Here is a 14710-nt window from a genome sequence, read left to right on the forward strand (position 1 = left end):
ACGCGCTTCCACGTATTTTGATTGGAAGATCAGATAGACCCTTTCTAGGATTGGCTAAAACAAATTGTGTGCTTGCCTTTCCGAGGTCTGAAGGAAGGTTACCAAAGACTGGCCGGCATGGATATTCGAACTTCTACTTGGTGTGACTACTCTGGATACGGGCTTGCACGTGTTTTTCTTGACTTCAGCCCTCTGCCGAGACTTCGAAGTTTCAGTTTGAATTTACATGCATCCGCGGCGAGTAATCTCTGCGCACCCCAACTTTCCGGCAACCCCTCAGTGGCAGTCATAGCAAGATCACATTTACAGTGCACACTCCCAACTGTGGGAATCGCGATAAGTTGAGGAAAGAATGGTACATTCCTCGTTTCTATTTTTCAGTATTCTTATCTTGATCTACGCACCTCACGTATTTTTTCTGCAACAGAATTCTTGCTTCAAAGGAGATTTTTAGTAATCAAAAATGTTCAAAGGTGTGTGAAATCTTATGGGACTTAACTGCTAAGGTCATCAGTCCAAGCTGACATACTACTTGACCTAAATTATCCTAAGGACACACACACACACACACACACACACACACACACACACACACACACACACACACACAACCATGCCCGAGGGAGGACTCGAACCTCCTCCGGCACCAGCCGCACAGTCCGTGACCGTTCGGCTAATCCCGCGCGGCTCTTGTAATCACCCATATTTTGTTTCGTAATAAAGTTAACTCAGTAGAACTCGCCTGCCTAGTGAAGTTACTTTGTGATTCTTCCCTTATCCATTAATCTGTTGTGTGTTTCTGTTTTAATTGTACCCGTTTTGCGTAATTATGTAATTTGCCATCACGGCTGAAAACAGTGTCCTTTGTGTCTCGACACATTCTCAGTGGTAATTGTCCAGCATCATTCTGGTGGCGACCCTAACAACCATTTATTTTCTTATCCTTGATCTGTTTTACAGGGTGATTCAAAAAGAATACCACAAATTTAGGAATTTAAAACTCTGCAACGACAAAAGGAGAGCTAAGCACTATCTGTCGGCGAATTAAGGGAGCTATAAAGTTTCATTTAGTTGTACATTTGTTCGCTTGAGGCGCTGTTGATTACAGTTCATGCTAAGATGGTGACCGCTCAACAGAAAGCTTTTTGTGTTATTGAGTACGGTAAAAGTAAATCGACGACAGTTGTTCAGCGTGCATTTCGAACGAAGTATGGTGTTAAACCTCCTGATAGGTGGTGTATTAAACGTTGGTGTAAACAGTGTACAGAGAATGGGTGTTTGTGCAAAGGGAAAAGTTCTGGACGGCCGAGAACGAGTGATGAAAATGTAGCACGCATCCAGCAAGCATTTGTTCGCAGCCCAGGAAAATCGACTCGCAGAGCTAGCAGAGAGCTGCAAATCCCACAATCAACTGTATGGAGAGTCCTACGAAAAAGGTTAGTTATGAAACCTTATCGTCTGAAATTGGTTCAAGCACTGTCTGCAGCTGATAAGATTAAAAGAATCGATTTCTGTGATTTTATCCTTGCTCAAATGGAAACAGATGAATCTTTCGTTTCAAAGATTGTGTTTAGTGATGAAGCAACTTTCCACACTAACGGGAAAGTCAACCGTCAAATGTCACAATGTCTGTATATGGGGCACTGAGAATCCGCGGGAAACAACTCAGTATGAACGTGACTCGTCTAAGGTGAAAGTTTTCTGTGCCATTTCAGCCAATAAAGTTTTTGGTCCCTTTTTCTTCGGAGGTGCTACTATAACTGGACTACAGTATCTGGAGATGTTAGAGAATTGGCTGTTCCCTCAGCTCGAACAAGAAGCACAATAATTCATATTTCAGCAGGATGGAGCGCCACCACATTGGCACTTATCTGTCCGTAACTACCTGAACGTCAACTACCTGAGGCGATGGATCGGCCGCCAGGCAACCCGTGACAGAGCACTTCATCACTGGCCTCCAAGAAGCCCTGATCTTACCCCCCAGCGATTTTTTCTTATGGGGGTATGTTAAGGATATGGTGTTTCGGCCACTTCTCCCAGCCACCATTGATGATTTGAAACGAGAAATAACAGCAGCTATCCAAACTGTTACGCCTGATCTGCTACAGAGAGTGTGGAAAGAGTTGGAGTATCGGGTTGATATTGCTCGAATGTCTGGAGGGGGCCATATTGAACATCTCTGAACTTGTTTTTGAGTGAAAAAAACCTTTTTAAATACTCTTTGTAATTATGTATAACAGAAGGTTATATTATGTTTCTTTCATTAAATAAATACACACTTTTAAAGTTTTGGTATTCTTTTTGACTCACCCTGTAAATATGTAAATTCATTCTCCAGTTGCTTCACAAACTCGACGTTTGTGTCTCTTGAGTGATTTTTACACACTAGTTGAATAAATATTTTAACCGATCAGACATCCAGCAATCATTAAAGAAAATTATCGTACTGAAGCAACCTACGAGGCCCCTGACGAGTACAGGAATTTATCAAATGTTTTCGATAGGCGCTGCAGCTGATTCCTTTCAGATAGATTACCCCCACGAAGCTAACAGGCTATCAGTTTTTATGATCTGGGATGACAGATTAAACGCCAGTCTAACCTGTATAGTCACGTGAGCACCTGATGAGCAAGGTGGTCATGTTTGCAGCACAAGTTTCTGGTTAGTGTGCGGTTTCAATTCCATCCATCATAGTTTCCAGACTATTCTTCCACGGTCTCGTCTCCCTTTCTTCTGAAACCTGTCCTTCGGATAGGGTGGTAAACAATTCGTTGTAACGTAACGCGTGGTCTACTACTCTTTTCCCCTCTTCCCTAAGGTGTAATGATCACTTCCCCAATTTCATAGACTTCCCCGAGGATCCCCTCATTGCACTCTGTCCAGCTTATTTTTAGTATCCTTCCACACATCGTTTTCATTGTTTCTGGGCGCTGCATGGCCTGTTTCATTAACACCGGTCTTTCAGAGCCGTATAACAATCACAAGACAAATGTTTTGATGCATTCTTTCCTAGCGTTAATACTTACGTGCTTGCTTGTCAGAAGCTGTTTCTCGTTACTGAAGGCGTGTTCAGCGAAGACAGTTCTCCTGTGTGCTGCACGTATTGTCTTGACTGTCAATGCCTGCTGTGCATTGTTGTTTGGTTTCATCATTTTATTACACTACTTTTAGCGCGCGCTCTTGTGTGTGTGTGTGTGTGTGTGTGTGTGTGTGTGTGTGTGTGTGTGTTTGTTTAGTTACTTCGAAGGAACCGGTTTTCGACTATACCACTTCAGCCCGTCTGTAAAAACCGTCGAAATAATCGGTTTATGAAATAACCGATTTTCAGTTTTCTATTCCTATTATTTCCTATAATAAATATAGAAATCAAAGATCGAAAAATGTTGCTCCCTCAGTTTTAAGATACATATAATCAAAACATTAAATAAGCAAATAGCGAAAAACCTAATCCGCTCACCGTCAGCTCCTTTTCGCGAAAAGTAGTAAGCAGTTGAATACTACAAAAAGCAGTCCCCTACTGATTCTCATTTATTCGGTCTCTGCTCAAAAACCATGTTGGAATCGATCATATGACTATTTGCCCATAACGAATATTCAGTGCTAAGGGATGAAAATTGTGGTTGAATAACTTTTTTCAGAGTTATTTGCTGCTTTTCAAGCAGATAACGGCATACTATGTAGGCACATGCAGCACATTAGCTACTTTCTATTTTTGTTGTAAATGAAGCATTGTACTTCATTGCTACGTCAGTTCGTAAAATATTTCCAGACTGGGATTGACGCTAGTCTGATAGACAAAGAATGTCCAACGGCGACATTGAGACCTTACCAAATAGACCAGAAGGGGGCAAGTCTTGGACAGTGCACGTACACGCATATCACCTAACAGGCCACGCCTCATCTACATGGATACTCTACAAATCACATTTAAGTGCCTGGCAGAAGGTTTATCGAACCACCTTCACAATACTCTATTATTCCAATGTCGTATAGCGCACGGAAAGAATGAACACCTATATCTTTCCGTACGAGCTCTGATTTTCCGTATTTTACCTTGGTGATCGTTCCTGCCTATGTAGGTCGGTGTCAACTATAATACACTCCTGGAAATTGAAATAAGAACACCGTGCATTCATTGTCCCAGGAAGGGGAAACTTTATTGACACATTCCTGGGGTCAGATACATCACATGATCACACTGACAGAACCACAGGCACATAGACACAGGCAACAGAGCATGCACAATGTCGGCACTAGTACAGTGTATATCCACCTTTCGCAGCAATGCAGGCTGCTATTCTCCCATGGAGACGATGGTAGAGATGCTGGATGTAGTCCTGTGGAACGGCTTGCCATGCCATTTCCACCTGGCGCCTCAGTTGGACCAACGTTCGTGCTGGACGTGCAGACCGCGTGAGACGACGCTTAATCCAGTCCCAAACATGCTCAATGGGGGACAAATCCGGAGATCTTGCTGGCCAGGGTAGTTGACTTACACCTTCTAGAGCACGTTGGGTGGCACGGGATACATGCGGACGTGCATTGTCCTGTTGGAACAGCAAGTTCCCTTGCCGGTCTAGGAATGGTAGAACGATGGGTTCGATGACGGTTTGGATGTACCGAGCACTATTCAGTGTCCCCTCGACGATCACCAGAGGTGTACGGCCAGTGTAGGAGATCGCTCCCCACACCATGATGCCGGGTGTTGGCCCTGTGTGCCTCGGTCGTATGCAGTCCTGATTGTGGCGCTCACCTGCACGGCACCAAACACGCATACGACCATCATTGGCACCAAGGCAGAAGCGACTCTCATCGCTGAAGACGACACGTCTCCATTCGTCCCTCCATTCACGCCTGTCGCGACACCACTGGAGGCGGGCTGCACGATGTTGGGGCGTGAGCGGAAGACGGCCTAACGGTGTGCGGGACCGTAGCCCAGCTTCATGGAGACGGTTGCGAATGGTCCTCGCCGATACCCCAGGAGCAACAGTGTCCCTAATTTGCTGGGAAGTGGCGGTGCGGTCCCCTACGGCACTGCGTAGGATCCTACGGTCTTGGCGTGCATCCGTGCGTCGCTGCGGTCCGGTCCCAGGTCGACGGGCACGTGCACCTTCCGCCGACCACTGGCGACAACATCGATGTACTGTGGAGACCTCACGCCCCACGTGTTGAGCAATTCGGCGGTACGTCCACCCGGCCTCCCGCATGCCCACTATACGCCCTCGCTCAAAGTCCGTCAGCTGCACATACGGTTCACGTCCACGCTGTCGCGGCATGCTACCAGTGTTAAAGACTGCGATGGAGCTCCGTATGCCACGGCAAACTGGCTGACACTGACGGCGGCGGTGCACAAATGTTGCGCAGCTAGCGCCATTCGACGGCCAACACCGCGGTTCCTGGTGTGTCCGCTGTGCCGTGCGTGTGATCACTGCTTGTACAGCCCTCTCGCAGTGTCCGGAGCAAGTATGGTGGGTCTGACACACCGGTGTCAATGTGTTCTTTTTTCTATTTCCAGGAGTGTATTTTTGCATTCGGAGGAGAAAGTTAGTGATTGGAATTTCGTGAAAAGATTCCGTCGCAACGAAAAACGCCTTTTTTCTAATGATTTCCGGCCCAAATCCTGTATCGTTTCTGTGACACTCTCCCATATTTCGCGATAATAAAGACGTGCTGTCCTCCTTTGAAGCTTTACGATGTACTCCGTCAGTCCTACCTGGTAAGGATCCCAAACAGCACAGCAGTATTCTAAAAGAGGACGGACAAGCGTAGTGTCGGCAGTCTCCTTAGTAGGTCTGTTTAACATTTTTTAAGTGTCCTGCCAATAAAACGCAACCTTTGGTTAGCCTTCCCCACAACATTTTCTGTTTCTTTCCATTTTAAGTTGTTCGTAATTGTAATACCTAGGTATTTATTTGAATTTACTGCTTTTAGATTCGACTGACTTATCGTGTAACCGAAATTTGAGTTTTTTAGTACTTCTGTGGATGACCTCACACTTTTCGTTATTTAGGGTCAACTGCCACTTTTCGTACCATTCAGATATTTTTTTTAATCGTTTTGCAATTTGTTTTGCTCTTCTGTTGACTTTATTAGTCGATTAACTACAGTGTCATCTGCAGACAACCGAAGACGGCTGCTCTGATTGTCTCCTATAACACTACCTTGGAGAACGCCAGAAAACACTGTTTTACTCGATAACTTTCCGTCAATTACTACGAACTGTGACCCCTCTGACAGGAAATCGCAAATCCTCCTGGTGACAGGTACCTTGTCCCAGCAGTGCTGTACCAGTTCTTAGGCCACACGTTCGTTGCTCATTTCTGTCGGCGTTGATGGCTTTTCCGCAATATTTCAAAGCAATACAAATTTTACCAAAAAAATACTTTTTATAAATATTTTTAATAAAGAAAAATTTAGCTCCGCTGCTATGGCTAATCCATATTTCCGTTTTTATCTGGTTGTTAATGAAAGCAAAAATGCCCGTTATAACCGAGACCATATAAATACACCGATTATTTAGAACTGAAATATCACTATCGGTATCAACCGATCGGGTTTTCCCATCCCGTGTGCGCGTGTGCGCGTGTGTGTGTAATCTCTGTGGCTAACGTATCGAAATATGCGGTTTTGGTATATGACCTGATATAACTTAATCTGTGTCGTGTGTCGGTGGACACGGTGGTAAGCAGTGTGTGTCTTGCGGCAGGCGTGTGCCTCACGACGGACGTGGACACGCTGCTATTCCACATGAACAACGCCCGCTACCTGCGCGAGCTGGACTTCGCCCGCGTCGACTTCTACGAGCGCACGGGGCTCTACCGCAAGATCCGACAGAAGGGAGGCGCCGTTGTCCAGGGCGCCTGCACCATCCGCTACCGCCGCTTCGTGCGGCCCTTCTCCAGGTTCAAGATCACCTCCAAGGTAAAAACACATTCGCTCACACTTTTGAATAAAACCTACATCTCTATTCCTGCTATGTTAAAATTAGCTCTCTTGCTAAAAGACAGCAGAGTTCATACGTCACCTCACTAACAAATTGTGCAGACGAAACTGCGAGAAAATTCGGACTCAATGGTTTCCTTGGTTTATCACGACGTTTTTCGAAAAAGAAAGTTCTCAAGCATATCGAGATATGTGCTTCCTGTAACAGTATAAATGGACCATACACCTTTTCCTGTGAAACTGCACAACACACTCTAAATTTTGAAGAGCCCATTCATGTTGAACAACTTCATATGGTTACTCTGTACGCCATATTCTCAAATTATGACGGTTCACCTTACCATTTAAGTAGTATCTTGCCTGGTCACTAAACACTGAGCGTGGAAGAAAAACTGTCATCCTCCATCTTGCCAGGATAGAAATTACAGAACTCAACAAGTTGTTGTCACCTTCACGGCGAGCTTGCAGTCGCTGAATTTTGTATGGTTTCATGTGTAAACGTCTACGTAACACACGCCAGACGGACAGCGGGGCATGTGGAGCTGTCGAGCTGCACGGCGAACGGATTTCTGCGGACTCCTTGTGAAACTATGGCGTATGTGTTCGACGTCTGTGTCAAAATACTGGGGGACCATCCGGCGATTTGCCTTCACACAATCGACCTGTTTCTAGGAATTGTGCATGCCATTGTCTGATGCTCTGTGCTGCAAGAGGATCCACACCACACCTGGTACGAAAGTGACGCTGAACAGTTATTGTTCTCAGTCACACTTTAGCATTAAGCATAGTTCCGCTGTCATTTCCAAAGTTCAATGGCAGTGGTCTCCAGGCACGAATTACGATGGCAGTGGTCCACACACAGTTTCTGCAGTGTGTGTGTGTGTGTGTGTGTGGGGGGGGGGGGGGGGGGGGGTGAAGGTAAATTAAGTACCCCATTGCCGCCACATTATCCCCTACTATAATGTTTTCTGCAACTCGTCACCATAACTTCGCCAAGAAGCCCAATCAGGCACGTGCATTAGTTTTTGAATTGATTCTAGACCATTTCAGGTCAGATATACTAATATTGAATAATGACCATCTAATTTATATGGCACATATTGCCGGATGTTGCAGATTAGATATAGCCTTGTTCATAAGTTCAATCATGATCATTTGTGTGCTAAGTCAATAGGATGTTCATGCGTTGTAGCCATAACTAAGCAAGTGTTTAACAATTACGTCTAAAAAAAAATCTAGACCTAGTCGTAATAATGACGATGCTGGCTTTATTACGACTAGGTCTAGAATTTTTTTTTAGACGTAATTGTTAAACACTTGTGACCATAGCTAAGCAACGCATGAACATCCTATTGACTAGCACCTTCCCACTCCCAAGTTCTTTTTAGGTGATTATACTTCATGCTATATTATAGTATTTTCGCAGTTTTCGGTAAATATTTTCAATTGTTCCTTTGAAACTGTAGTCGAACGTAATTGGAGTTTCACTGTGTGGAGTCTCGCTCGTTTTTTAGCTTTCATAATGCCCAGTCTCTGTCTTTGACTTGGTGAAACAAGTCTAAGTAGCACTTACTAGTGGTCAGATTGCACGGGGGATGGGGGAGGTGTGTGTGTGTGTGTGTGTGTGTGTGTGTGTGTGTGTGTGTGTGTGTGTGTGTTGAATGCAAACGAGTTTTCCAATGTGAAGAAATAACATTCCAGTTGCGCTAGAAAAAAAAAAATTTTCCGCACCTAATTCTCCACATCGCTATTCTTCAAAAACAGTTGCTGCAAACAAAGTAAAAACATCTAAACGACAAGATTGGTCTTCGCGGTGGGCGGAGACGCGTGAGGGGAAATGATGACGTAATAGGCGCTCGGCTCTACCAACACAAACTGCAACGTTTAGCTTCACCACGCTGTAACTACTAAGTCGCTGGCGTCTGCTGAAATGATAAACAGGAAAGTCGACATGAGGTGTTTCAGACAAATCCGATGTGTGACGAAACCGAACGACGGAGTCCTCGGACACCTTTTATTGTGCCACTTACATGCAATCAGCATTGTCAGCAAAGTGGTTATCGCCAAGCGTGAACGTGCGTAGTCTTCCTTTCAATTCTTTTTCTAGAGGGATAAGCATACTACTAGCTTGTTGACGTACAGAATATCTAACAACAAATCAATACTTAAATATACCGCTCTAAACCCGGCACTACAGGGTGAAAATTATTTAAACCGACAAACTCTGGGTTGTTGTAGGGGACACCAAAACAAATATTTTTTCCTAATATTTTTTGCTATAAGGAGTATTTAAACCGGTAGAGGAAGATTTCTCTGGTGGCAAATTAAACCAACAAACACTTTTCCATTATTTTTATGATCAAGAGACAACACATTAACACAACTCAATTTCAATTACAGTACATTTTCAAAAATGCCTCCATTGAAACGTAAACAAAGGTTACACTGGCGGATCATGTTCTGTCTGACACGGGCAGAAACCCAAAGAGTATCTTACATTGTTCCTGCTGCTGCTGCTACTATCCGTGCAGCCAGATCCTCTTCTGACGCAACAGGAGTTGCGTAAACAAGGTTGTGCAGCTCTCCCCACACAGTCCAAAAGGGACATATCTGGGGATCGAGCAGGCCATGGTACAGGACCACCTCTGCCAATCCACGTTTCTGGGAACCGTCGGTCCAGGAATCGACGCACACGGCGACTGAAATGTGCCGGCGCTCCATGTTGAAACCACATGCGTTGTCTTATAGGGAGCGGGACGTCTTCCAGCAATGCTGTCAATGCTCTGGCCAGAAAATTGTAATAGTGCCTGCCATTTAATGGCCTAGGTAGCAGATACGGCCCAATTAAGCAGTCCCCAACAACACCGACCCACACATTAACGAAGAACCGTACTTGATGAGCTCTTGTAACTGTGGCATGTGGGTTATCCTCACTCCAAAACATGCGAATTGTGCATGATGAAGACTCCATCACGCCCGAACGTTGCTGCATCGGTAAACAACACAGATGATGAAACTGTAGGATGCATTTCACACTGTTCCAGGTACCACTACGAAAACTGTGCTCTGGGTCGATAATCAATTGGTTCCAGGTTGTGGAAACGCTGTAAGTGAAATGGACGTAACAATTGCTCTCCAAGGACTGTTCTTACATTCGTCCCCATGTTGCATGCAATTGCACAAGTGCTGATTAAAGGATCCCGCTCCATGTGCTGCAAGACAGCTTCCTCAGATTGCAGCGTTCTTACCGTGCGACAGCGTCCCTGTCCAGGTAATCTGCTAAATAACCTGGTCTCCAGCAGACGTCGGTACACAGCAGCAGAAGTCCTATGATGCGGGATACAGCGATTAGGATATTGTTGTTGATAAACCCGCTGTGCAGCTCTGGAGAACGATAAGCGGTGGACTTCCAATGTTTCTTAAGGTTCTTCTTATTTTCCTAATATTTCTTCGTTTTCTCGCCGAAGACTTTCTTGCTTTCTTGCTTTCTTGCTTTCTTGCTTTCTTGCTTTCTTGCTTTCTTGCTTTCTTGCTTTCTTGCTTTCTTGCTTTCTTGCTTTCTTGCTTTCTTGCTTTCTTGCTTTCTTGCTTTCTTGCTTTCTTGCTTTCTTGCTTTCTTGCTTTCTTGCTTTCTTGCTTTCTTGCTTTCTTTCTTTCTTGCTTTCTTTCTTTCTTGCTTTCTTTCTTTCTTGCTTTCTTTCTTGCTTTCTTTCTTTCTTGCTTTCTTTCTTTCTTGCTTTCTTTTTCTTTCTTTCTTGCTTTCTTTCTTTCTTGCTTTCTTTCTTTCTTGCTTTCTTTCTTGCTTTCTTTCTTTCTTGCTTTCTTTCTTTCTTGCTTTCTTTCTTTCTTTCTTTCTTTCTTTCTTTCTTTCTTTCTTTCTTTCTTTCTTTCTTTCTTTCTTTCTTTCTTTCTTTCTTTCTTTCTTTCTTTCTTGCTTTCTTTCTTTCTTGCTTTCTTTCTTGCTTGCTTTCTGCTTCTAAACATGTCCCTATCTGATGTGTAGGTTATGTCAATTTGTGCCTTTCCCCAAATCGTTCTCAACATCACTTACCCAGCGTATTGCTGCATTAAGTGATGTCACATAGTCTATGACAGTATCAAGCCAGGTTTAAAAAGAGGGGGAGGACTAACACCTTGTTAAAAACCTTGGTTCACCTGAACCGGGTGATAGTACCTTGTAAGGGTTCCTTGCCAGGATATTGGCGAAGACCGCAACGGCAGTGAAGGAGGAGACGCAGATCAACGAAATGTCAATCTGGCGGAAGAGGCAAAGCACATTTAAAAGTCCAGATACGTCTGTGTGGTAACCGCAGGTGCTCTTGTTAGCATCTGCTCACCGTATGAGGCACGGCTGAACACAGGGCTCAAGCAACTAAAAATCCTTAGACCCAAACAGCATTACCTGGGACCTAATTACTAGGAGAATGATTCGTACAAGTGTAGTTGTTGTTGTTGTTGTTGTTGTTATGCAATGTCCTTACCCAGTAGTTCTCAATGGTAAATTCGGTTGAAACATCCCCTTAGCCAAATTAATGAATTACTGTGCTGATAAACCTCTATGTTGTTTGATTTTCAAACAGCTGAGTAAAACTGAACGCACTCGGACATTTCTCTCTTTACTAATTCTGATCAACACTAAACTGACACGAAATATTTTTAGCGCAACGCAATCTGACTTTCAAAGATCCCTACAAAAGTATGACCCTGACTAACAATAACCTGTACCTTTCATGAATCACTTACCTCACAAAAATCTTCGTTACTCGAACTACTGCAATACAGCGAGCGCCATTACTGCCAGCTAAATAAAAGATTCAAACTACTGATAGGCATAGTCAGCAAATGAAAGATTTTGATAGAGATCAATTTATTTGCCTTCATAATATTCAAAATGCATTATATATATAATCACTTCATGACATCCAGTATGACAAATTTACTCTTTCTGATGGACACACGTCCAGATCGTCCGCTCTTAAAATTCTGCCATCTCCCCCCCCCCCCCCCTCCCCCCTACATCCACCACTGCTGGTGGCTCACAAGGTTGCTATGGGTGGCTCACCTCCAACAGCGCAATGCTACCCGCTGTTCAAATCCAACTGCCCAAAACTAGAATAGCAAATATTCCAACAACGTAAACCAGCCACAGACTTCACACAGCAGTCAGTGATTTTCATGTAGAGCCCTGCGTGGCGTTACCAACAACTAACCTAAGCAGACTCACATCACTACTCTACATTTCACACTTACGTGCCTGGCAAAGGGTTCTCCGAACCACCTTCAGAATATTTCTCTAGTGTTAAATTCTCAAACAGCGTGTGGTGAAAAACGAACACTTAAATCTTTCTTTATAAGCTCGATTTCTCTTGTATTATTACGATAATCATTTCTCGGCATGCAGATTTGCGGCAGTAAATTATCTTCACATTCAACTGAGAAATTCGGTGATTTAAATATCGCAGATACTCCGCCGGAACGAAAAACCTTATTGTTTTAATGATTGCCATACCAGCTCGCTTATTATTCAGTGACACTTCTCCCGCATCTCGCGGTAATACGATACGAGCTGCCCTGCTTTGAACTTTCTCGATGTAATCGGGCAACACGCTAGCAGAGGTCGGACAAGCCTATTGTAGGCAGTCTCTTCAGTAGACCTTCTGCATCTTCTAAGTGTTCTGCCAATAAAACACTGTCTTCGGTTTGCCTTCCCCCAACATTATCTATGTGATCCTTCCAATTTAAGTTGTTCGTACTTTTAATTCCTAGGCATTTAGTTAAATTGACACCCATTAAATTTATGGTTTATCGTGTAACCTCAATTTAACGGACTTCGTTTCGTACTCATAAGGATGCCCTCACACTTACTACTTACTGAGACGCAATTGCCATATCGTGTCTGTCATCTCGCAATTGTTTTTATCTTCTGATCACTTTACTAGACTTTACTAGGCTCCTTGGATTGTCTCCTAAATAGTTTATACAGATTAGGAACTGCAGAGGGCCTGTAATACATCCTTGGGGGTACGCCGGGTATCATTCTGTTTTACTCGGTTTCCGTCGAGTACCGCGTACTGTGACATTTCTGACAGGAAATGAATCCATTCGCACGACTGATGCGACACTTTCTACACTCGTAGTTAAGGGCGGTAGGACGTGAAACGGGCCGACTTTGAGCAAGAGAGGCACCACAGGACATCTTAATTTACGCTGTCTATATTTTTACAAATAAATTCATAAAACTTTGTTAGCATGACAAGAAAGGATTCAAGATTCACACTAATAGCAGAGGAAGTTAAAAAACATAACTTTTTTTTACATGTTTAATTTCATCATTTTTTCACTTGGTATTGGCTGCATTTGTTGCTGTAGGTACACTTTTCTTCATAAGAGATTCTTGGATGAATTTTGCGCAGCATACAAACCATACTTACAGGTGTATAAAACTCTAGAATTTCCGAAATCTGTTAAAAACTGTGGTAAAATTCGAGTCTTCTCTAAACACGAAGTTTAAAACGTAACAGCCCATTCATTTTTCCATAGATTAAATAAATTCCAGAGTTCCATACACCTGTATATATGGTTTGTAAGCTGTGCAAAATTCATCGAAGAATCTCTTACTTATGAAGAAAAGTGTACCTATGGCAAAAGTGAACAAATCGTAAAATTTCACATTTAAAGAATATTTTTAGTGTTTTATGAATTTTTGTAAAAGTATAGACAGTGCAAATTAAAATGTCCTGTGGTGCGTCTCCTCGAAGTCGGCCCGTTTGACGTCCTACCCCCCTTAAAGTCTCAAGGGAGGAATGCATTTGTGTGCTCTTTCCGCAACTAAGAACTTGAGTAGAAGTCAAAGACGTGCCTCGTGCATTACCGTGAGTAAAATACGCAGTTTCCTCGTGTCAGCTGCCGCCGCAAAGCGGAACAAGCACTCAGCAGTTTTTCTGGTACACAGGCAGACACGTCAGCGGAGCACGCAGGCGTATTTCATAAGCTGTGCACGCTTGTTTGACAAACAGAGTATACAGGTCGAACACAGCCCAGTGGAAGTGCCGAACGGACCGTTACACAAAGGTTGTAGAAACCTGACGCACCTTCCACGAGTATTCAAATAACCTCCAAGTGTGCATGTTTAGTAGGCTGTTTATTATGAAAATATTACGAATTTCATTCAAGGACGGAGAAGTTACGTCAAACGGTACCAGTTTGACGAAGTAATGTGGTATGATTCAGAAGATAATGGCAGCAATTTGTAAATAAAGAAGAAAATAGCTCCTTAAATAATGAACACTAGATCACGTAAAGTGTGTTCGAAAAGACCTACATTTAGTAGGAGCCAAAATAGCTATATTTACATGAACAGCTTCAAACATGCATGCTGGCTGTGCAGAAAATAAGTGACGGTGATGGGAGGCGGTTCACTGCCCCAGACAGGAAATCAGAGACACGACTTGCCGTTGACATAGCAGCAGTCGCTAAGTGGGTGAGAAGAATGAAGTCTTGCGCGTGCAAACAATTCAGAGACTTCGTGAAATGTATTCGCAGTTGCGAATATGTTCTATCATCAGTTGTGTAATGGATTCACCATGAAAATTTGTGCCGGACCGGGACTCGAACCCGGAATTTGCGTTTATCACGATAAGAGTTAGAGCAAACAGTTTGGACACTTGTTTGTACCCCACGCCGACCTTAAAAGCTATTGCGAGGAAACAAACACCATTCCAGTTGTTGACGCTTTTCGGCCAAATAAAAAAAAACTAGAAAAATATGA

At 43.6% G+C, this 14710-nt stretch overlaps 1 protein-coding gene across 1 annotated transcript in view; it reads left to right on the forward strand.

Annotated features, from left to right (window-relative positions):
• Positions 1-14710, forward strand: part of LOC126353801 (protein THEM6-like) — a 189740-nt gene that overhangs the window by 165575 nt on the left and 9455 nt on the right. Inside the window, exon 3 of the mRNA XM_050002897.1 lies at positions 6707-6921. Coding sequence (XP_049858854.1) covers positions 6707-6921 — 215 coding nt within the window. The remainder of the gene's footprint in view (positions 1-6706; positions 6922-14710) is intronic.

This window comes from Schistocerca gregaria, chromosome 3 (assembly GCF_023897955.1).
Source record: "Schistocerca gregaria isolate iqSchGreg1 chromosome 3, iqSchGreg1.2, whole genome shotgun sequence".
NCBI lineage: Eukaryota > Metazoa > Arthropoda > Insecta > Orthoptera > Acrididae > Schistocerca > Schistocerca gregaria.